Source organism: Zootoca vivipara, chromosome 6, assembly GCF_965207765.1.
Source record: "Zootoca vivipara chromosome 6, rZooViv2.hap1.1, whole genome shotgun sequence".
NCBI lineage: Eukaryota > Metazoa > Chordata > Lepidosauria > Squamata > Lacertidae > Zootoca > Zootoca vivipara.
This window is the reverse complement of record NC_142589.1, coordinates 39,917,233-39,940,740: the sequence shown is the minus strand read 5'-3', so window position 1 is coordinate 39,940,740 and position 23,508 is coordinate 39,917,233. Positions and strand designations below refer to the sequence as shown.

General features: G+C 41.7%; 1 protein-coding gene across 7 annotated transcripts in view; it reads left to right on the top strand.

Annotated features, from left to right (window-relative positions):
- Positions 1 to 23,508, top strand: part of NFAT5 (nuclear factor of activated T cells 5) — a 70,645-nt gene that overhangs the window by 10,462 nt on the left and 36,675 nt on the right. For 2 of the 7 annotated variants that reach the window (XM_035117788.3, XM_060276010.2), the window contains one exon: positions 20,918 to 21,043. In XM_035117788.3, coding sequence (XP_034973679.2) covers positions 20,918 to 21,043 — 126 coding nt within the window. Of the gene's footprint in view, positions 1 to 1,925; positions 2,300 to 2,838; positions 2,978 to 20,917; positions 21,044 to 23,508 lie in introns of those variants that run through there. The other 5 variants (XM_060276011.2, XM_035117793.3, XM_035117794.3 and 2 more) reach the window with 4 other exon arrangements.

Below are 23,508 nucleotides of genomic sequence, written 5' to 3'. Positions count from 1 at the left end.
TCTTTAGTGAAGGCCATTCTCCAGGTTATTTCTGCTGCAGTGTGATGGGTGGCTCTTGAGGAAAGGGCTTTCTCAGTGGTGGAGCCTTAGTTGCTGAAGGTCTCTCCAGAGAGGCTCACCTGCTACTCATCTGGATGTCAGTTTAGCACCAAATACCTTTTTGTTTTCCATGACCTTTTAATGTTAGTCTATTTTATGTCTGCTGATGATTTTATGCTTTTGTTTTATTGCTTTTGCTGCCTTCTCTAAGTTATTTTAGGTTATAGTTTCATGTGTTTTATTGTATTCTGATCCTTGACTGTAGTCCACTCAAGAGCAGGGTAAGCCAATATAATAATAATAATAATAAATTATTATTATTATTATTATTATTTATACCCCGCCCATCTGGCTGGGTTTCCCCAGCCACTCTGGGCGGCTTCCAACAGAAAAATAAAACACAGTAATCTATTAAACATTAAAAGCCTCCCTGAACATATTGAATATGTACATATTGAATATGTAATCAATATGTTACTATTACTCCTTTACATAGGCAACCCACTGAGGAGATCCACCTGGCTTTCCCCACTGTGAACTAATTGGGGAGAGGCCCCCTTAATTATCCTAAGGCTTCCATGGTACAAGAGGGAACAGAAAACTCATAATTGTACATTCTGATTCTCAAGGGGTTGCCTATTGAGAGTCTGGTGTTTCTGCCTCTGCACCTTTTCCCTTTAGTGCCTTCACTTCACCTCCTACCGGTATCATCTTAGCCTCCATGTTTCCTTATAGGGTACACCTTTGCATACGCAAGGGCAGAGGCTGAAGCCCCAGGGTTTCTTTCTTTCTTTCTTTCTTTAATAAATTCTAAGGACCTGAGATTCAGAAGGCAGGGGCAGGCAGAAGCCACTCTATGAACACATTGCACTATAAGGCCATCTAAGCCCAGTGCAGCAACAGATCTCCATGGTTTCCAACGGGAGTGGACTTTCCCAGTAATTTGCTACTTGAGATTTTTTTTGGGGGGGGATTTCAGCCTCTGTCCTTGTGAATGCAAAAGTGGTGCTGCCTGCCACGGAGCAACCTTCCTTCTCCGAAAACAGCCTTGTGGCATCTTAAAGATAGATGGACTAGTGGAGCACAAATGGTCAGACAGCACAGCCTGCAAAAGCTTCTGCCTTAATACAGTATATGATAGAACCACGCAAGGCACGTCTCCTTGGGAACTGGTCCCACTTGGTTCACTGGGGTTCACACCTTTGCAAGGGTGCTTAAAAGTCAAAGGCAGCACAGGATCCTCGGTGTTTGGTGACAGGGGAGGAGGAGGCGGTGGCGTGGCTGTTTCCCCCCTGCAGCCTGGAAAAGGGCAATATCGTTCTGAAAACTGACGCAGAGGTTGTCGTCTTAATTCTCCCTCTCCTTAAATATTTCTGTCCCCATCGTTTGGTCAGTAGATGCGAAATAAATACAGTACAACGCATCAGTGCTCAAGCACGTCAGTTAAAACAAAAGTAGCAATTACAAAAAAAAAGCCGGCGACGACACAGCCTACAGCTCCTCACTCTCCCTAAGAGATTGCCTTGACTCTTCTTTACTCTTCCCCCGAGCTGGAGAAGAAAGCTGTACAGCCACCTCCCTCCAAAGAGGCCTCTCTCTCGCGAATATCCCCTGTAGCGCAGGCGCAGAAAGCACCCTCGAATCGACTGCGTGAGGCCCCTGTCCATACAAGAACTGGCACATGCGCATTAAAGCCGCCTCTGGTTCGTTTACGCGAGCGGCTCGCATGCGTCGAAGGCTTGAGGGCGCTTGTTTGCCGAGGACGGCGCAAACGCGCACAACGTCCATTTTGCGTCGCCTGTTGCCGCTGCCCCGCCGCCTCCCACCCCCCCCCCGCGGTCTGAGGCCTTGCGCATGCGTCTCTTTTCCCCGTTGGTTTTTTTGTTTTCCTCTCTTTTTCACCGTCGCCGTAGCTCGAGAGCCGGGCGACGCATGCGCAGTGTTAACGGAGAGGGGGCGGTCCTGCTGGGCGACAGGCACCGAATTCCTGTCAGGAGCGGCGGTGGCTGAATAAGAGCCCGGCCCGCGCCTCCTCTGTCCCTGGTCCCGCCTCTCGCCGCCACAGCACAGCCCCCTCCGCTCCCGCTGCGGCGTCCATCCGTCCGTGCCCCTCACCGCCACCACCTCCCCCCGTCCCGCCCCCCCACCGCCGCCACCACCTCCCCCCGGCCGGGCCGCGGAGCTGCGATGCCCTCGGACTTCATCTCTCTCCTCAGTGCCGACCTCGACCTCGAGTCCCCTAAGTCCCTCTACTCCAAGGGTGAGTCTGGTGGGCCTCGGGGGGGGGGGGAAGCGCCGCCGCGTTGCGTCGACGACTCTGGACTCCGGAGCGGCCTCCTCGCTCGATCACCGTCTTTTCTCAGGAATTTGTCCCGATCCTGTGGGGTGTGTGCGAGGAGGAGGCCGCTCGGGAGGGACGGGGAGGGGCTACTGTTCCCCCCCACATCTGCCCGACCAAGGTGAGGAAGGGGCGCAGTCGCCGTTAATAAGGTCACTTTTCGGGGTGGGGGCGGGACTGCGCTCTACACGTGCTCAGAGGCAGTGCCCCCTACTTTCATTCTCTGTCTATCAATTGCCAGATTAGCATCCTTCTTTTTGGCGGCGGCGGCGGTTCACAAGTACTGTAAGGTTCAAAACCCTCATGTTTCGTTGAAGCGAGAGAGTGTTTCTAAATAGGGCCCCGTTCTCAACGTGTCACCTTTATTCTTCTGATTTTCCCATTTGCTTCCGTTCCTTCCTATCATCAATAGGTCTGTTTACTAGCCTCTTACGTTTCTATCCTACTTTTCTTTCAAGGTGCTCAAGGCAACCTACATGGCCCTCTCCTCTCCATTTTATCCTTTCAACTGCCCCAAAGATGCTTAAAGAGTTTCATGGCTGAATGCAGATTGATGCTGCCTACTTCTGTAGATGAACAAATTGTGAAAAACAAATGATCGTGAGTCTGTCACAACCAGTTATGGTATTGGGCCCAGCGCACCATCTTGGCGTAGCATGCCACAGAGAGTTGGCCTGAAAATGCAGGGGTTAAGTGGGGAAGTCGTGTATGTTGGCCTCCTAGGAGGAAAGAGATAGAAATGGTAGTTTTTTTCTTTTCCCCTCACTTCACCTTGATCCTGGTAACCCCTTAGTTCATCTTCTGAAGGAGCTCCAACAGGGGGAAAACACGAAGCAAACATTGAAGTAAGACTAGCAACCCTGTAAAATATTTTGCCCTCAAAATAATGGCCATGGTCAACTAGCTTGCCACACTGCCCTCCCTCCTTTACACTATCACACAAGAGACACAAAGAGAGAATTCAAAGGAAAACAGCAGTGTACTTATTGAAGTCCAGCAGGTTGTTTTAACATGGTATGAGAAAAAGATACAAAGTTCAGCTTGTGCAACTAGATCATGACTTTTTAAAAATGTAAAAATATTGCAGTTGCCTCAAAGCAAGCATTATAAGCTCCCGAAACAGAGAGTTGATTCAACTCAATTTCTCATTTTCTACACAAAATGCAGGAGTTATTTCCATTCATGCCCCCAAGGAAAATAGGTCAGACTCTCCAATGGTCTTGTGAAATCTGGAGCGACAAAATAGGTTTGTTGGGTATTCAGACCAATGTTTCAGGTTTATTCAGTATATTTCTTCACAGCATTTCTTGCACTGTTAGAATAATATCTGAATTGGCCCCCAAGGCTAAAATAAATCAATGTAATGAAAATATGGAGCCAGGGCAACCAATTGCCCACTTGTATTCCTATAGGTCTTACTATTGCATTTATACGATGGGTTTTTGTCCACTTAAATGTTCACTTAAATTGTAGATTTTCAACATGTGATTTGTCACTTTTTTGTTCCGTTTTCTCAGTAGGGCAGGTCTGTGGTTCTTAAAATATGTGCAAGGGTATGGGCAGTTGCTGAGGTAATCTTGAGTGGGAATACAAAAGTTCTAATAATCCCTGCTTTCAGAGAAATGCAGCAGCTGTGATAGTTATTGATTGACTTTTGCATTGAAGGGAAAAGAAGCATGACAAGTCTTTGAATGAAGTGTTTATTAAGCTTTCCTTGGCAGGATGGGATTTCTCCTGTTTTCTAGTATGAGAAGTAGGAACTATAGTTGGGCTTCCCTTGGCCTTGTCAATATTTGGAGCTTGTAGTGTGTTGGACGTGTCAACTGCTCCTTTAGCCAGGGCTGGCCTTGAAGATTCATTTCTGTGTGGATGACAGTGAACACAGCAATTGTTAGCTTGTGGAAGAACACTGGGGCCCAGGGACAGCAGATGCAGTTCTTGTTTGCGCTCCCCCACTTTTTGGTAATGTAATAAACTAGAAGAATATGATTGAGGGGGATAGAAGAAAATTCCTGAAAATATGGCCTAGTTAGTAATACTGACTTTTGTTGTCAAAATATGTCAAAAGTCTGTGTAAAATTTAGTTTAGGAAAAGTATATAAAGCCTTTGATTATAACCAGTGCTTATTTTGTTTTCAATTTTGGTTCAAGGTGTAAACAAAAAAATTAGTCAAGGCTAGAAAAGAAAGGATTGAACAGGCTGAAAGTGCTCAGACGAGGATGATTTCTTGTGAAAAACTAGTTTTGGACAGGACAGTGGTAAATACTAATCCTTTCTCTCCTCCTCCCAGATCCAACAGACATCTCTTTAACAGTTTAATACAATCCTATACATTTCCCATCGAAAGTAAGTCCCATCATGTTCAATTGAGCTTACTCCCAAGGAAGTAGGTATAGAACTGCAGCTCAAAGTAGTGAAGTTGGCAGTGGATTAGTGTACACTAACTCTAGCTAAAATGTTAACATTTTTATATACGGTACCTATTCATTAACTAAAGAATAGGTTTGTTCTTTACTATGACAAAATAGGTATTTATTTATTTATTTATTTTAGAGTTTTAATATCCACCTTCTTCCAGAGCAGAGCTTAGGGCAGCTTGCAACACAAAATACAATATAAACATGAATATAGGAAAATTATGCAAGACAAAACCATTCTAAAAACAACACTAAAGCTTCAAGTACAACTAACACAAACATCATAAAGTTCCAAAGACTTGGACAAATGGGTGTGATTTTACCTGCTGTTTCAAAATAGCTGATGTGAAGGATTGTTGGATTTCTACAGTTCTATGATCTCAATTGAGAAGGGTTCCATAAATAATAGAATATAGAGTTGGAAGGGATCCTGACGGTCATCTAGTCCAACCCCCTGCAATGCAGGAATCTTTTGCTCAGCGTGGGGCTCGAACCCACAACCCACCAGGGCTTTTCCCCCCAGGGGAACTCAAAGGAACTCAGTTCCGGCAGCTCTGGTGGGCACCATTGTCATTCCAAGAGAAAAGGAGAGGTGTTCATGGTGAGTTTTGGCACCTCTTTTTCTAGAAAAATAGCACTGGTTGGGACCATGAACAGAGATTCTACACCAGACCTTAATACTTGGTGCTATTTAGCACTGCTGTCCCAGTGTTACTGGTTTTACCAAAGAGTAGAAGTAACATTGGATACAACCTACTGTGGCTCAAAACTGCAGAGCAGTCACTCAAAATAAAGTGAACTTTGTCATCAAAGATAACTTAGCAACATTGGAAACATATGAATCTTATTATCTCAAACTATTTAGAAGGATAAACTTTAAATCCTATTTGTAGACTGTAAAGTGATGGAAACTGTTTATGAAGCAGATGACTGATTTTCAGTGACTTAAATTTACATATTACCAACCCTACATAAAGAGCCTTGTTATTTACTTTCATTTTTTATCTTTGCTGTTTTTATAGTAACACATCAGAAAAAGTTGCTTTAAATAATGAACAGATTAAAATAACCTCCTACCAATTAATCATCTAATGCTTTAGCTAATTGATCTACCCATTAAAGATGACTTCCTAAACTAAACTAAGATAAAACATTTTACACCACAGTCAGCGATTCTGTCATAGCTGAATCTTCACCAAGGAGAGGTTTCCTTGAGTTATCTGAGAGTTGTGAACATCACTTAATCTAAAATAGTGTGACATTTGTGTTTTTTTCTTTTGCATATTTATTTATATTTTACCCTTGCTGTGGCAAACTGAGTGCAGTTTGTAAAAGATCTTGGCAATTCAGTTGTTGTTTTTATGGAGTCAAATCTTTGTACTTACCGTATTATAGCAGGAGGGTTGCAGGCTCCTGATAAGGGTCAAAAGAGATGTGGCAGTAAGCCAAGACAAGAAATTGCTGTGATTGGAATGTGTTTGCCTTGTCTGTTAATAGTAGAAAGTAAACTAAATTATGTGTATAGTACTATGTTTTACACTTTGTGTTCTTGGATGGATATAATGCCTGCAGTGTATTAATTTACTGTACCCAGGAAACTTAGTGTGATCTTCTGAAGCTTACTCCACAGTAAGTCCCACCGTGTCTCGTAGAATTGCTGCCTTGGTATATGTGTCAGCGTGTGTGTGTGTGTATGTGTGTGTTTACTCTTATGCAATGGCAACAATTCCTAGTAACTTCATTGGTTCTTGCTGATTCAGTCATGGTTATTGTAGTTGTGGTTTGAAATCTACCATTGTCATTCCAAGGATTCTTCTCTTCTCATGAGGTGGCCAAAGTATTGGAGCCTCAGCTTCACGATCTGTCCTTCCAGTGAGCACCCATCTTGTTGACTAGACCAGCCTTTTCCAAACTTGGTCCCCTTCCAACCTTGCTTCCTTCTTGTGCCCCCCCATAAGTAAACAAAAAACAAAAAACACCACAAATATGATGTTCTGCCCCCCCCCCAAATCCTACCGGTAGAAAGGTAGCTATTTAAATGTTTTGTTTGTGAATAGAACACGTTTTATTTATACTTTTTTACAAAATACAATTACATAAAATGATAGGAACATTATGAAATGTTGTTGAAGGAGAAAAACATAGAATCAGAGAGCTGGAAGGGACCCCAAGGGTCATCTTTCTAGTGCAACTCCATGCAATGTAGGAATCTCTGCGAAAGCATCCTTGACAGATGGCCATCCATCCTCTGCTTAGAAACCTCCAAGGAAGAAGAGTCCAGAACATCCCACGGGAGATCCATCTTCCATGTATTACAAAAGTAAACAACACTTATTTGACCCTAGTTATTTGACACAGAGGGGGAACCTATAGATACAGTTCAAAAGGAACAAAAGAGTGCTGTATATATGGGAGAATTTTAAAAAGCAAGTGGTCCTCACTTACCTGGTGCAAAAGAACTTGTTATCTAGAGGGGCCCCGGGTGCCTAGATAACACACTATAGTCCCCCACACCCTTACCTGGGAGTAAAGCCCACTGAACTCAGTGTGGCTTTCTTCTGAGTAGACACTTAGTTATTTACTAGATGCAAGTCAGTAGCACCAGACAACCCCGCTTGGCTAGGTGCTGGGGTGGATTTCACCCTGCACCTTGCAGAGCCCTGCCAACAGGCCCTCTACCCCTCAGCAACACCCTAAGGCCCTGATCCACTAGGCACTGGGGTGGATTGCATCCTGCACCTTGCAGAGTCAGGCCCAGGCTGGTACTGGGCCCAGCACTGGCAGCAGCAACAATAAGCTCCAGCTCGCCCAGTCCTACCCATTGCCACTCCACTACTGCAGTTATCTGACCTGGGTTCTGGATCACAGGCTCTACTGGTCTAAATGGGAGCCTCCCAGGCAAGTACTTCACGAATTTCCCTTAATTATAATACTGTAGTTGTAGTCAAGAGAAAGTGAGTGCTAACATTTTCTTGATCTTGTTTATCCTCTTAGTCAACTTTGATATATTTGGTATTTTGAACTGAATTCAGTGCAGGCTGTAGCTAGCATATTGTAGCTCTCCTGTATTCTAAATTGCTCACAGGGTGTGTTAAGGATGATTACATTTGAGAGGTCTATAGATCTTGCCTCTGCTGTTTTGGTTGAATCTAGTTCAGGCATCCCCAAACTGCGGCCCTCCAGATGTTTTGGCCTACAACTCCATGATCCCTAGCTAACAGGACCAGTGGTCGGGGAAGATGGGAATTGTAGTCCAAAACATCTGGAGGGCCGAAGTTTGGGGATGCCTGATCTAGTTTATAACTGAGTTGTATTGTCCTGTGGGATTTCTCTCTCACAAAATTTTCTTGGGGTGAATAAATACTTATGGACAGTTGCAATCAGTTTTCTATCCTACATAGATTCCTTACTTTCTATTTGGAGTAGACTCATTGAAATTAATGTAACTAATATCAATTAATTTGAGTGGGTCTCCTCTGAGTAGAACTAGCATTGCCTACAACCCCTTGTTTCTTTAAAAAGTAAAAAAGCCTAGCTGATGGAAAAGAAACTTGGTTGTAAATATTGCTGGAAGTTCAGGTGACTAAGAAACTTATAAAACAAAAAACAAACAACTGTTTTGAAAGATGCATGGTATAAGGTTCACTGACTGAAGTGCTAACCAACATCTTGTATCAAGATAAACTCCATCCAGAGTGTAAACTTCAGATTATGAGCCGTTATTCTGTTGCAGCAAAAACAGACTCCCATAGTACCTTAAAGATTTAGCAGATTTATTTATGAAAGATTATGCAATAATAAATTTATTAGTCTTACTTAAAGTGCTACAGGTCTCTTCTTTTTCTGACCTGTTCCTCCAAGCTTGCTGGTGCTTTTATTTCTTTGCATACTATTGCTTTTCACAAACAACAGTCAAAAATTAATTCCACAGCAAATAGTAGTTCTTGTAACACTTTGGTTGATTTTTTTTAAATAATAGTTTTAAAGATAAATACTGAAGCTACACCACTGTATCCATGGTCATCATTAGCCAGCTAAAAGTTTTGACATAACAGGAAAGTTACATTGATAGACTTGTTAATGTAGACTGTGTTTACTACAGAACAGGAGACTGTAAACTGGCAAGGACTGAGCAGTAGTAAATGCTATTAATAGGCATCTGTGCTGAGCAGCACAAATTGCAGAATCTGGTGAGGACCTATGGTTGTATCTAACTAAATCCTACTCAGGAGTACACCCATTGAAATTAATGAACCTAAGTTTGTTGTGCCAACTAACTTCGAGGATATACTCTGAGTAGCATTGGATACCTGTCCTGGTTTTTTTGAGAATTTTCGCCTCTCCCCTTTCCAGCATCCATAGTGGTGAAGGAAAAACTGGTGTGCTGGAATTGCTAGAGAGCAAAAGGGTCTTGGGTAGGGTTCTAGTAGTTGCTTAATACATGCTTTCAAGTGGTACTGGACTTCTTGTTCTCTCAAGTTTAAAACTGGCAACTGAAATGCCTCTGAGAGTTGCTGTCTGGTTGTTCCGTTATTAGCCCAACCCAAAGGCAAAAAAGTGGTTTGGAGAGAAGCATTTGTGGCTTTGTAGGGGCCAAATATGAACATATTTGTCGTTCATAGGGGGATCAGACTTGGGCTTTTAGTGGCCTCGCTTCACTGAACAGGGCTCTAGCATATAATTAGAGACCATATAACAAAACCATATAACACCAGTCCTGAAAGATCTACATTGGCTCCCAGTATGTTTCCGAGCACAATTCAAAATGTTGGTGCTGACTTTTAAAGCCTTAAATGGCCTGGCCCAGTACACCTGAAGGGGCGTCTCTGCCCCCATCATTCAGCCCAGACACTGAGGTCCAGCGCCGAGGGCCTTCTGGTGATTCCCTCACTGTGAGAAGTGAGGTTACAGGGAACCAGACAGAGGGCCTTCTCAGTAGTGGTGCCTGCCCTGTGGAACGCCCTCCCACCAGATGTCAAAGAAACAAACAACTACCTGACTTTTAGAAGACATCTGAAGGCAGCCCTGTTTAGGGAAGTTTTTAATGTTCAATGTTTTATTGTGTCTTTAATATTCTATTGGGAGCTGCCCAGAGTGGCTGGGGAAACCCAGCCAGATGGGTGGTGTATAAATAAATTATTATTATTATTACTACTGCTACCGTACCAGCTGGCCCGGCCACGCGTTGCTGTGGCTCATCCCTGTGATTCCCCCCACCCTGTCCCGATCCATGACATATCCCGCCCCCTCCTCCCCCCACCCCACCCAAGCGAGTCCCCACTTCCATTCGGCCTAGTCTGTAAAGCAAGCCGAGGTGCTGTGGTTTTGTAGCTGCAGTACCAGTGTAGCCGCCACTAGAGGGCGATGTTTTGTAACCTGGTTCTTTTCCCAGCATGCTCGACAGGGTCTCCTGGCCGACTTTTTAGGTCCTAAAAACAGGGTTTAACCATGCGCAGGTGTGACATTTGTATACCCCATGTAGCTAGGAACACTCGCATAGTGGCATGTGACGTTGTGTCCAAATTTCATTGCTATCGCTCAAGTGGTTTCGGTGAAAAGTGGAAACCAACGGACATGGCCAGTTTACATTTTTATATACGGTATATAGATTATTATTATTATTATTACCTAATCCATGCTGCTTCTCCATTTCCCTCCTACAGTGGGACCTCGACTTATGAATTTAATCGGTTCCGAATGCACACTCGTAGGTTGAAAACTTCGTAAGTCGAGTTTCCCATACATAGGAAAAGCGGTTTCCCATAGGAATGCATTGGAAATGGAAAAATTCGTAAGTCAAGGAAACTGCATCTAAAAATTCGTAAGTCGAGGAAAGCGCATCTAGCTGCGAACGGGTTTTCCGTTCCGATGTTGAAAATACGTAAGCGCGCGGCCACTTTTTCTGCTCGTAAGTCGAAAACGTTGGATGTCGAGTACTTCGTAAGTCGAGGTCCCACTGTACTTTGTTTCCATTTTTTATCCCAGCTGTTATTGCTAGATTTTTTTTACAGGATTTAAAATGATTTTGCAAACAATTGGATTCTATACACAGTAGCAGCAAAGCCTCAGTTGTAATACTAGGTAGGGTACTTCCAATATTCACAGCTGAGTAAAAATAATTTTGCATGGTGCAGAGAAGAACTATAAAAATGTGTCAAGGGCTAGGAATTTCTAGAATGAAAAATTTGAGGTTATGAGTCTGTTCAGCATATAATAAGATGGGGTAAAGGTTAATCCTCTTAAGGTTTTAAAAGCCTCCATTGATGTACTGCTTTTCTGCTGCATGTGCCTTTTCATGTGCCTAGTATGTATTTGGTTGGAACAGTATAGCACATTCCAGTGTTAGCTTTGCTTGTTCCAACTAACACTCTTGAGTAAACATTCAAGTATCTGTAAAAACCTTATACCGGTACATACTTGGGTGTGTTAATAGTAAACCATGTCTTCCTACATAAGCACAGAAAGAAAGTTAAGTTTCTGCATGATAACTTGGGTTTGTTGGCTTGAAAATAATGAATTCAATGCTTTCAAATTACTAATGAATTCAAGATACAGTATAAGAATGGAGATTCTGACTTTCTGACAGTAAGAGCAGTTTGACAGTGGAACAGACTCATACGAGAGGTGGTGGACTCCCCTTGGATGGCCATCTGTCATATATGATCTAATTGAGATTCCTGCACTGCAGGGGTTTGGACTAGATGGCCCTTGGAGACCCTTCCAGCTCTACAATTCTGTGATTCTAAAATTGGTTTAACATCTACTTACAGCAAAGCTCTCATAGCTGGTGTGATGGGCATTCATGCAGGCAGCAAGTTGTCATCAGTTTTGAGCCAGCTGTCTTGCTTTCCATTAATACAGAGGAAGGGAATTACCTCCTGAATACCTTAATCTTGTTCAGAATGGTTTGCTTATTTTTGAACTTAGGACTTCTTTTTCTACAGTATGGCCCTCAAAATAATCAAAATTACAGATGAAGTTCATAATAAGAATGAGAGAAGGTATATTTCAGGTGTGGGGAACCTTTGGCCCTCCAAATGTTGCTGAACTTGATGGGGCTGATGGGAGTTGTAGTTCAGTAATATTTGGAGGACCAAACCAAAGGCTCCCCATTCCTGGAATTGGTGAATCAGAGGAGAGTATGCTTGTAGGGACAGCATGCATTCTTGGTTCTGAAGTTCTGCTTCTGTTTCCAAACCAAGTAGAGGGGTCAAGTTCAGAAGGAGAATTTACTGTACATGTAATTCAATACAGTAATGGCAAAAGGAAGAAGGGATAGTGCTAGAAACTCAGATATTAGCTGGGCACCAAATGGCACCTTAAATATACCGTAGGTTGCAGTCACTACAACGGAATGTCTGCTTGACAGGGGGTTGGACTAGATGACCCTTGGTGTCACTTCCAGTGCTACAAATCAACAATTCTATGATCTCAACTACATTGCTCTTATAACAATTCATTTATTCCAGTATGCAAGAAGGAGAAACTCACACTGTGGAAATGGAATTACCGTAACAATGGACTAAGGCAGAGGTTTTTAACTGTAGTTTGTGAGTTCCATTTGGGTGGAATGGTTGTAGCACAGTCAAATACATCTGTACTCAGACCTGTACCGGTACTTACTTCCCTTGATGTGATGATGGAGGACTGTGTGCGAGTCAGCTGTCTCGATGGAGATGTCAATCACCAATCTGGCACCCAGAAATCTCCACGTAGTCGCAATTAGACCCACACCAATAGCAAAACACATATTAAGGGAGACCTCTGTGGTATGTTCCAAAAGAAATGAATAGGAAAACAGACATTTTGGTAACGATGATAGGAGGAAGAAAGCTGCCTAGGTATCAAGATAATAAAAGCAGCAAAAGTTGGTCAACAAGATACTACATTGCTATATTGTATATAATTAGTTCAAAACATGTTTTTAGAAGTTAATTACTTCTAAAATGTTGAAATAATATTTAAGAAAATCAGCATATTTTATTCAAGTATACGAAAAAATATATATGTAAAGTTGTATTTTAGGGATGATTGTGTTATTAGGGGAAATATTTAAATAATATTGATTGGGATCCAGAGAATATTTTAACCATGAAAAATGCCTAGAAGACATTTTGACTGCTTTCGACATTTCCCTCCATTTCAAAAGAGTGGTTTGCTCTATAGCATGGTAGCCTTCTGACAGAGAATCAGAAGCCCACAGCCATATTGGTTGCATGTGCTCAGTTGTGCAATTCTTTGCGTTCTGGCTGTTGTGTTTTGCTCTGATGGCTATCTGACTTGCTCTACTGTTTTCAGAAAAAAAGATGTGTACAGATTATGTTGACCAGATGGTAAATATTTGGCTTTTACTTAAAGGGATGGAATCCTTCTAAACCCTTTCAGGAACTGAAGATATGTATGATGTGAAAAGTATGATTTAAGGAGGAAAAAGTGCTCCTCTAGTTTCAGGTACAGTATAACAAAGGTGGATAACAAAGCACATTGGGAAAGTATGCTAGCTAAGGTGACAATACAATTCAGATTCACTGGTGTTGCTTGATACTGTAGTTGGAAGTTCTGATATTCTCTCTTCTTAGAACAAGGTCCTATACCTAGAAGCTGATGTGCTTATTTCAGCAGCAATACAGTAGTAAGATGCTAGATTATATGTAGGATGCTGGCAGTTATTCTTGGCTTTCATAATCTTTTAGAAAGCTAATCCGCATCAGGCATGCAACTGGTATGTTTTCCAGTGCAGTTGCCAGTCATGTTGAGACCCAAGCTTGAAGTGGACAAGAATGTTGTATCTTTGCGGGGCAGAAACTGTTGGCAGAATACGTGTTCCAAAACAATTGCCTTCAGCATTCTGAAGCAAAAATCAGCAAAGATTCCTGGGCAAAAAGAAGTGACAGTTCTGCCAATTTTATGTATTTATTTAACAAAATTTCTATACTGCTTGATTGTAAATAGAACCTCTAAGTGATTTACAAAAACAAACAAATATTAAAATTGACAATAAAATATTTATTTAGAACTAAACACTTGAACTATTGGCTATTGACATACACCTTGTGGCATGAAGTACTTTCTTAACATTAATCTTGGAATTAGGTAATTATTGTCCACAAGGGATCCACAAATCGTGACTTGGCTAAGGAGCCAGCCATTATTTGTAGTGATCAGTACTTCTACTCCCCTCCCCTACCTTGAGTACTCCAGTATGTGCTGAGGGCATGGGACAAAGGCATGGTCATACCTAATTTGTGTGGAGTTCAGGAAATATAAGAAACAGCGAGAGCCTCTCATCCTGCATTTGCAAGAGGCTCCTTTTGTTTCTTACCCTGTTCAGAAACTGCAATACAAATGAGAACTCCATGATGGGGATATGTGTCATACCAGATGCATTTTTTGTCAGAGTGTTGGGTGCCCTTAGCTCTGTCAAACCACTGAGTTTTATGCCTGCTGCTGGAATGCCTTTGCTAAGGAGGTGCACTAACATCATAACTACTGCCTGGTTTTATTGTATATTTTGGTGTGCTACAATATAAATACATCATTATTTATAGTTTTTTCTTCAATGGAATCATTTGGATGAATTGTACATATAAATGCTCTACATAAACTAAATAAATTAGGGCAGTATCTGACAAAGTAACTTAATTAAGAGAATATCTTCTGGCTGTGCCAAAAAACTCTCCTCTCCTTTCCATGCACCTAAATCAGTTCTGGGAGGAAGGAGATTTGAAGAGAGTGGTGGGAAGTTCTGTTGAGCAACTAGATGTCATTGTGCTAATGGAACTACTTTGTTTGATACTGCCTTCAGTGACCCAAATAAGGTAGAGATTTTTTTCTAAATGGTAATCTGCAGTTCTATATAATTGCATATATTAATGCAGTGGAACCTTGGTTTATGAACACCTCGGTTTACGAATTTTCGGTTTACGAACGCCGCAGACCCATCTGGAACGGATTAATTCACTTTCCATTACTTTCAATGGGAAAGTTCGCTTCAGTTTATGAACGCTTCAGTTTATGAACAGACTTCCGGAACCAATTACACCCATGCTTTGGGTTAAGTACGCTTCAGGTTGAGTACTCCGCGGACCCGTCTGGAATGGATTAATCCACTTTCCATTACTTTCAATGGGAAAGTTTGCTTCAGTTTATGAACGCTTCAGTTTATGAACAGACTTCCGGAACCAATTGTGTTCATAAACCGAGGTACCACTGTACAGTGGTACCTCGGTTTAAGTACACAATTGGTTCCGGAAGTCTGTACTTAACCTGAAGCGTACTTAACCTGAAGCGAATTTTCCCATTGAAAGTAATGGAAAGTGGATTAATCCGTTCCAGACGGGTCTGCGGAGTACTTAAACTGAAAGTACTCAAACCGAAGCGTACTTAAACCGAAGTATGACTGTAAAATATGCGTTGAATTGCCTGCACGATCACTAAAGGTAAGCTCTCGTTGAGACTGCTTCCCATGATGAGCTGTAGTGGCTTTTAATTAGGGATGAAAGTAGGCTTTACTTCCCTCGGGTCAAAGACCCAGTTTGGCAACCCCCCATACAAATACACACAGGCTAGGAGCCTCAATGATGCCCCTCTGGAAGCTTCACCTGAGGCAAAAAAAACCTGGTTACCCCCCCCCCCCGCCCCCTGCTACGGCTCTGCACTGATCTACCCCCTTTCTTCCTTTGCTCACAGCCCTCCTTCCCAGCTGCACCAGGTTTCTTTTCTGTGCTGACAAAAACATTTGGACACTGGGTGTAAGCTGTGGTTGGTGTGTAAGGCTGGGCAAAGTAGCCACAATTGTATTGCTGTGCCCTTTAAGATAAGCCTTCTTTCCAGCAGTACCTGGCCATTTTCCTTGTTTGCCCTTGAGCTACTTTGAATTGTAAAGTCTGCTTAGAACCCTATCTTTAGGCCTTCTGCAAGCAAAATGTTGACTTGTAACAACAAACATATTGAAGTAAGCTATCCAAAGTAAGCTTTTTTCTTACAAGGAAATTTGGGGGGGGGGAGCAAAGTTGAAAGGTGGATTAGTTTTAAAGAGGCTGTTGTATCACTTCCAGTAGCACCTTAGAGACCAACTAAGCTTGTCATTGGTATGAGCTTTCATGTGCATGCACACATATATCTGAAGAAGTGTGCATGCACGCGAAAGCTCATACCAATGACAAACTTAGTTGGTCTCTAAGGTGCTATTGGAAGGAATTTTTTTATTTTGTTTCGACTATGGCAGACCAAGATGGCTACCTACTTGTTGCAGTACAGTATATCACACTTTAAAAAGAGATCTAAGTGGAGTTATTTTCTCTAAGTCACACACATTTTAATGGGGGAGATTTCTGTGCCTACACAAGGGCAGATTTGAGAATATTCTAGGGTGCTCTGGCAAGGAGATAATGCTCACATTCATTCCCCTGCAAGGAGTAACATTTCACCTTGTTTGCATGCCTCAAGAGTTAGTGTTAGCAGAGTATCTTCTCACTGTGTACAACTAGTCATAGTGCCAACTGCAGTTCAAAGGCTATAGCTAGGTCTGTTGCCCATTGTTGCCTTGTGTGGGCTGCATTCCATTACTTCCCTCCTGGATTCTAAAACCTGAATAAAGGGCCTGCCCTTGTATGGAAATATATTATTAATGCTAGACGAGACTCCTTGGAGAAGGTAATGAAAACTAAAATGATGATTCATTCCAAATTTTAATCCAAGCCAGGAATGTGTTCGTGGGTTTGTAGTGTTCTTTCTCCTTTTGAGGTTGGATTTTACAATTCTGTGAAGTTACTCTTTCACCTCAGCTCAGGAGAACTTCATTGGCATTTTGATTTGGGAGGCAGGCAGCATAGAGTACCCTCCTCTTTGTCTCATGCAAATCTCCTCTCCTTGTGATTGGTGTTTAGGAGCATTATTGTTGTTGTTGTTGTTTAGTCGTTTAGTCGTGTCCGACTCTTCGTGACCCCATGGACCATAGCACGCCAGGCACTCCTGTCTTGCACTGCCTCCCGCAGTTTGGTCAAACTCATGTTCGTAGCTTCGAGAACACTGTCCAACCATCTTGTCCTCTGTCGTCCCCTTCTCCTAGTGCCCTCAATCTTTCCCAACATCAGGGTCTTTTCCAAGGATTCTTCTCTTCTCATGAGGTGGCCAAAGTATTGGAGCCTCAGCTTCACGATCTGTCCTTCCAGGGAGCACTCAGGGCTGATTTCCTTAAGAATGGATAGGTTTGATCTTCTAGCAGTCCATGGGACTCTCAAGAGTCTCCTCCAGCACCATAATTCAAAAGCATCAATTCTTCGGCGATCAGCCTTCTTTATGGTCCAGCTCTCACTTCCATACATCACTACTGGGAAAACCATAGCTTTAACTATACGGACCTTTGTCGGCAAGGTGATGTCTCTGCTTTTTAAGATGCTGTCTAGGTTTGTCATTGCTTTTCTCCCAAGAAGCAGGCGTCTTTTAATTTCGTGACTGCTGTCACCATCTGCAGTGATCAAGGAGCCCAAGAAAGTAAAATCTCTCACTGCCTCCATTTCTTCCCCTTCTATTTGCCAGGAGGTGATGGGACCGGTGGCCATGATCTTGGTTTTTTTGATGTTGAGCTTCAGACCATATTTTGCGCTCTCCTCTTTCACCCTCATTAAAAGGTTCTTTAATTCCTCCTCGCTTTCTGCCATCAAGGTTGTGTCATCTGCATATCTGAGGTTGTTGATATTTCTTCCGGCAATCTTAATTCCGGCTTGGGATTCATCTAGTCCAGCCTTTCGCATGATGAATTCTGCATATAAGTTAAATAAGCAGGGAGACAATATACAACCTTGTCGTACTCCTTTCCCAATTTTGAACCAATCAGATGTTCCATATCCAGTTCTAACTGTAGCTTCTTGTCCCACATAGAGATTTCTCAGGAGACAGATGAGGTGATCAGGCACTCCCATTTCTTTAAGAACTTGCCATAGTTTGCTGTGGTCGACACAGTCAAAGGCTTTTGCATAGTCAATGAAGCAGAAGTAGACGTTTTTCTGGAACTCTCTAGCTTTCTCCATAATCCAGCGCATGTTTGCTATTTGGTCTCTGGTTCCTCTGCCCTTTCGAAATCCAGCTTGCACTTCTGGGAGTTCTCGGTCCACATACTGCCTAAGCCTGCCTTGTAGAATTTTGAGCATAACCTTGCTAGCGTGTGAAATGAGCGCAATTGTGCGGTAGTTGGAGCATTCTTTGGCACTGCCCTTCTTTGGAATTGGGATGTAGACTGATCTTCTCCAATCCTCTGACCATTGCTGAGTTTTCCAAACTTGCTGGCATATTGGGTGTAGCACCTTAACAGCATCATCTTTTAAAATTTTAAATAGTTCAGCTGGAATATCATCACTTCCACTGGCCTTGTTATTAGCAGTGCTTTCTAAGGCCCATTTGACTTCACTCTCCAAGATGTCTGGCTCAAGGTCAGCAACCACACTACCTGGGGTGTACGAGACCTCCATATCTTTCTGGTATAATTCCTCTGTGTATTCTTGCCACCTCTTCTTGATGTCTTCTGCTTCTGTTAGGTCCTTACCACTTTTGTCCTTGATTATGGTAATCTTTGTACGAAATGTTCCTTTCATATCTCCAATTTTCTTGAACAGATCTCTGGTTTTCCCCATTCTATTGTTTTCCTCTATTTCTTTGCATTGCTCATTTAAGAAGACCCTCTTGTCTCTCCTTGCTGCTTTTTGGAAATCTGCATTCAGTTTCCTGTATCTTTCCCTATCTCCCTTGCATTTTGCTTGCCTCCTCTCCTCCGCTATTTGTAAGGCCTCGTTGGACAGCCATTTTGCTTTCTTGCATTTCCTTTTCCTTGGGATGGTTTTCGTTGCTGCCTCCTGTATAATGTTACGAGCCTCCATCCATAGTTCTTCAGGCACTCTGTCCACCAAATCTAAATCCTTAAACCTGTTCCTCACTTCCACTGTGTATTCATAAGGGATTTGATTCAGATTGTATCTTACTGGCCCAGTGGTTTTTCCTACTTTCTTCAGTTTAAGCTGGAATTTTGCTATAAGAAGCTGATGATCTGAGTTACAGTCAGCTCCAGGTCTTGTTTTTGCTGACTGTATAGAGCTTCTCCATCTTTGGCTGCAGAGAATATAATCAATCTGATTTCGATGCTGCCCATTTGGTGATATCCATGTGTAGAGTCGTCTCTTGTGTTGTTGGAAGAGAGTGTTTGTGATGACCAGCTTGTTCTCTTGACAGAACTCTATTAGCCTTTGCCCTGCTTCATTTTGAACTCCAAGGCCAAACTTGCCAGTTATTCCTTTTATCTCTTGATTCCCTACTTTAGCATTCCAATCCCCTGTAATGAGAAGAACATCCTTCTTTGGTGTCATTTCTAGAAGGTGTTGTAGGTCTTCATAGAATTGGTCAATTTCACTTTCTTCAGCACCTGTAGTTGGTGCATAAACTTGGATTACTGTGATGTTAAAAGGTCTGCCTTGGATTCGTATCGAGATCATTCTGTCATTTTTGAGATTGCATCCCATTACAGCTTTTGCCACTCTTTTGTTGACTATGAGGGCCACTCCATTTCTTCTACAGGATTCTTGCCCACAGTAGTAGATATGATAGTCACCCGAACTGAATTCGCCCATTCCCTTCCATTTTAGTTCACTGATGCTCAGGATGTCGATATTTATTCTTGTAATCTCATTTTTGACCACATCCAGCTTACCTCCATCCATGGTTCTTACATTCCAGGTTCCTATGCAATATTTTTCTTTACAGCATCGGACTTTCCTTTCGCTTCCAGGCATATCCGCAACTGAGCGTCCTTTCGGCTTTGGCCCAGCCGCTTCATCAGCTCTGAATCTACTTGTACTTGTCCTCCGCTCTTCCTCAGTAGCATGTTGGACGCCTTCCGACCTGAGGGGCTCATCTTCCAGCGTCATAGCTTTTATATGCCTGTTGTCTTTGTCCATGGAGTTTTCTTGGCAGGGATACTGGAGTGGCTTGCCAGTTCCTTCTCCAGGTGGATCATGTTTAGTCAAAACTCTCCACTATGACCTGTCCATCTTGGGTGGCCCTGCATAGCATAGCTCATAGCTTCTCCGAGTTATTCAAGCCCCTTCGCCACGACAAGGCATTGATCCATGAAGGAGCATTATTATGGAGGCTAAAACTTGCCATTTGTACAATAATACAAAATCATGTAACAGAGGATAAATGGACGTCTTTGGGCATCTGTTTTTTGTGATAGCTTATAATGTAAATAAAAGGAATGAAAATAGCCAGAACTTAGTGATCTATGTAATAAAAAATGATATAGTGCATTATCTGAATCAGAAAGGTGGATTTTCTGGATCCGAAACATATATTATCTCTGTTAAAGTAAATTAGTTGCTGTTTGGCATGAATATTGAGGACTGCTTTTATGAAAAACATGGATTTATATGAAACAGAACATACCGGTAGTAAAAAGGAAAATTGAGTTACAGTATAAGAGTTGAGTTGATTGTTAAGGGTCAAATTCTAACCATTCAGTAGAAATGAAATTCATTGTGCTTCTTACTGGAAAAATCTGAACAGGAACCAGCAAGGAGCTTGTGTCCTGCTTATATTTCCTTCCTAGACAATCTTTGTAATACTTTCCATATAGGTTTTATTCCATTACTCTTGCAGTACCCAATGTTACTAGTCTCTAATGTCTCAGAAATTTTATATACCGGTAGTTTGGAGCAGGGATGCAAAGGGAGATGTGTGATAGTGTTCATGTACACACCAAAAGCTGGTTTGTGATTTGGCAGGGTACAATTGGTGCTCTTCAGATGCTTGTCCAAAGCCTTAAAAACCATGTAAAATTTGGTGAATGCAATTGGTTGGCATACATTGCCATAATTGTGATGGAAAGTTGGTATCTATGGAATTTCTTACAAATGCCAAAGATTTGATTTAGTCTTTTACTGAAATTCTGTGTAATTGCTAGACTCTTTCAGGGTTTTTGGACTCTTATCTCTGGTACTGAGGTAATACAACCTTTTCTTTCTGTCATAGATTTGAGGCATACCAACATAGCATGATTTCTAGCATTCCTGATATTTTGGTTGCAAAATATAGGGGCATTTGTTTTCTTAAAACATCTTTTTTCTTTCTTTTTAGAATCTGTCTATGACCTTCTCCCAAAGGAGCTGCAGTTACCACCTTCCAGAGAACTCTCTGTAGCATCCATGAGTCAAACAAGTGGTGGTGAGGCAGGTTCGCCCCCTCCGGGTGTAGTTGCTGCTGGTAAGTACTCCACGAGTAAAATTAAGGTCTTAATGCATATTAATATTGTTGTCAGCATGAGCAGCGCTGGAAAAGTTTGCAGTCTTAAAAAACCCCCACAAGACTAACTTAGACTTAGAAGTAGGCGATACTTTATTGCACATTTCCTCTTTTGCCCCTACGATGGTGCTGGACTCCTCAAATATGTTATATTTGGATGTAGCAGTTGCCAGTTTAGAACTAAATGGGAGTGTTTCAATGGGCCAGAGAATGCTGCCTTACAAACCAGGACAGAAATGAAATCTGCAGCAGTGTTCTGGGTTTGTAGCTTCTACTTTCATTTCCCCACCACCACATGGCTTGATGAAACCATGAATGATTCAGTTACATGACCTACTGTTTGGTCCTGAAAGTGTTTAGATGATGTGTGAAGGGATAGTTGATACCTGCTAAATGTAAGTATGTTTGAATCCAGTTACCAAAATATTTTTAAAACTTAAGTCATCACCTATTCAGCCTCATACAGTTTGTTCTTTTAAAATAAAAGTTCTTTTGCTGGATAATTTTCTTTTGTTTAGGGGAATGATGACTGTTTTTGTTATGGAGGGGCAAACCTGAATTGGCAGTTGGCATTCAAATTAATTTTCATCTGGAATGCCTCCAACTTTATAATATATAATATAATATATAATATAATTAATGGATGTGTTCCAGGGTTTTCCTCTCATGGGCCAAGATTGCTTGACTGACCATGTAATATTTGTAATAGAACATCATGTGTCTGGCCCTAGTCTAGCCTTCTCCATAAGGCTATTTATTATCAGAGCATAGCTGGACTAAGCAATGTGTTCAGTGCATTCAATTTTGATAGGAGTGCCTTCTCTAGTATGTTCAACACTGAAAATGAGCCTCTTGGTTTGGTAGTACAAGGCTTAAGTCTAGGGTAAAACTTTACAGCACTGCTCAATGCTGATATATTTGAATACTTTCCCTAATGAAATCTGTGGATTTAATTGTGTATTGGGGAGATTGGTAATTAGATCCAAGGCTGCTTTAGTTAACAAATCATCCAGTGTAGCTTCATTCTGCACTTCAGAAGCTAATTCAGTCAAAAGAGAAACAACAGTTGCAAGATATTTTGAAAACTGCTAGCACTTTAAATCCACAGAAATACTTTACTGTTGATTTTCATATTTTCAAGCATCTGATGTAGTTGATGAGAAGAACTATGTGTCTGTTACTTCTAGGCATTAGTTGTCTGACAGTCAATCCACTTCCTTTCAAAAACTGAACAAAAACTAAAGAAAACTAGCATATTCCACAATATGGTATTTATATAGGGGACCATTTTAATTGAATCAGAATACATTTTCAATATTTTCTATCTCTTTGCTAATAGTATTAAATGTTTAATTGATTAAATGTTTCTCCGACTTAAAAAACATAAAAACTTAAATCCAGATAATTACAATTACTGTGGTCAGCATCCTACAGTTTGTTCCAAAGGGGTGGTTCACACTTAAGTTTTCATCATAGAGACTGCCCCTAAATTTGTAGTTTAAAAGTTTTAAATGAGTGAAAACAGTTTAAAAACAGTTATTTATATTGCAGCAGTGCTGAATGTAGATACAGTAGGCTCCAACGCTGGATAATTTATAGAGAGGACAATCAAATTGCTGTAAAGGCTGACTCAGAAATTGCAGCCTTAACATGCTGGGAAGAAAATCAGTCAAGTTAAGCAGAGATCGATACTGAAGAGAGACAAGAGAAAAAATAGCCGTGATAACAATATGAAGTTTGCCAAGATTTCTTTTGAATTCGCATGGTGCATACCCTCTTAACATTTCTCCAATGAAAATAGGGATGACCCATTCCATAATGATAATTTTACTATTTATACCCCACACATCTTACTGGGTTGCCCCAGCCACTCCGGGCAGCTTTCAACATATATAAAAATATAATAAAACATAAAACATTTTTAAAAATCTTCCCTGTACAAGGTTGCCTTCAGATGGCGCAGGAGTCAAACAACTCCATACCCTACAACATTTCTCCAATGAAAATAGGGATGTCCTAATGAAAAGTGGGACATTCTGGGATCAAATCAGAAACTGGGACAGCTTCTCTAAATCAGGGACGTCTCTGGAAAATAGTGACACTTGGAGAGTCTGCATGGTGGGTTTGCAGTTCTGCCAGCCCCAATCATTAAAAATATATTGAAGGAAACTACCTTATGTGCAGGTAGGAGGAATATTAATCAAGCATGTCTGGAATCTTGGAAGTGAGAGTTCTGCTACTTTAGGATATTGGAGAAACTGAGGAGAAAGCCCTCAGAAGAGTAAAACTTCAGCAAATATATGAACGCTTACAAGAAATCTTGTTGAATAGGTCAATCAGCTTAAAGCCCACAGACCCTGCTGGTATGATGGTGTATCTCTTCTTTCTCAGCAGCATGCATCTCAATACCATAGACCCAAAGAGAA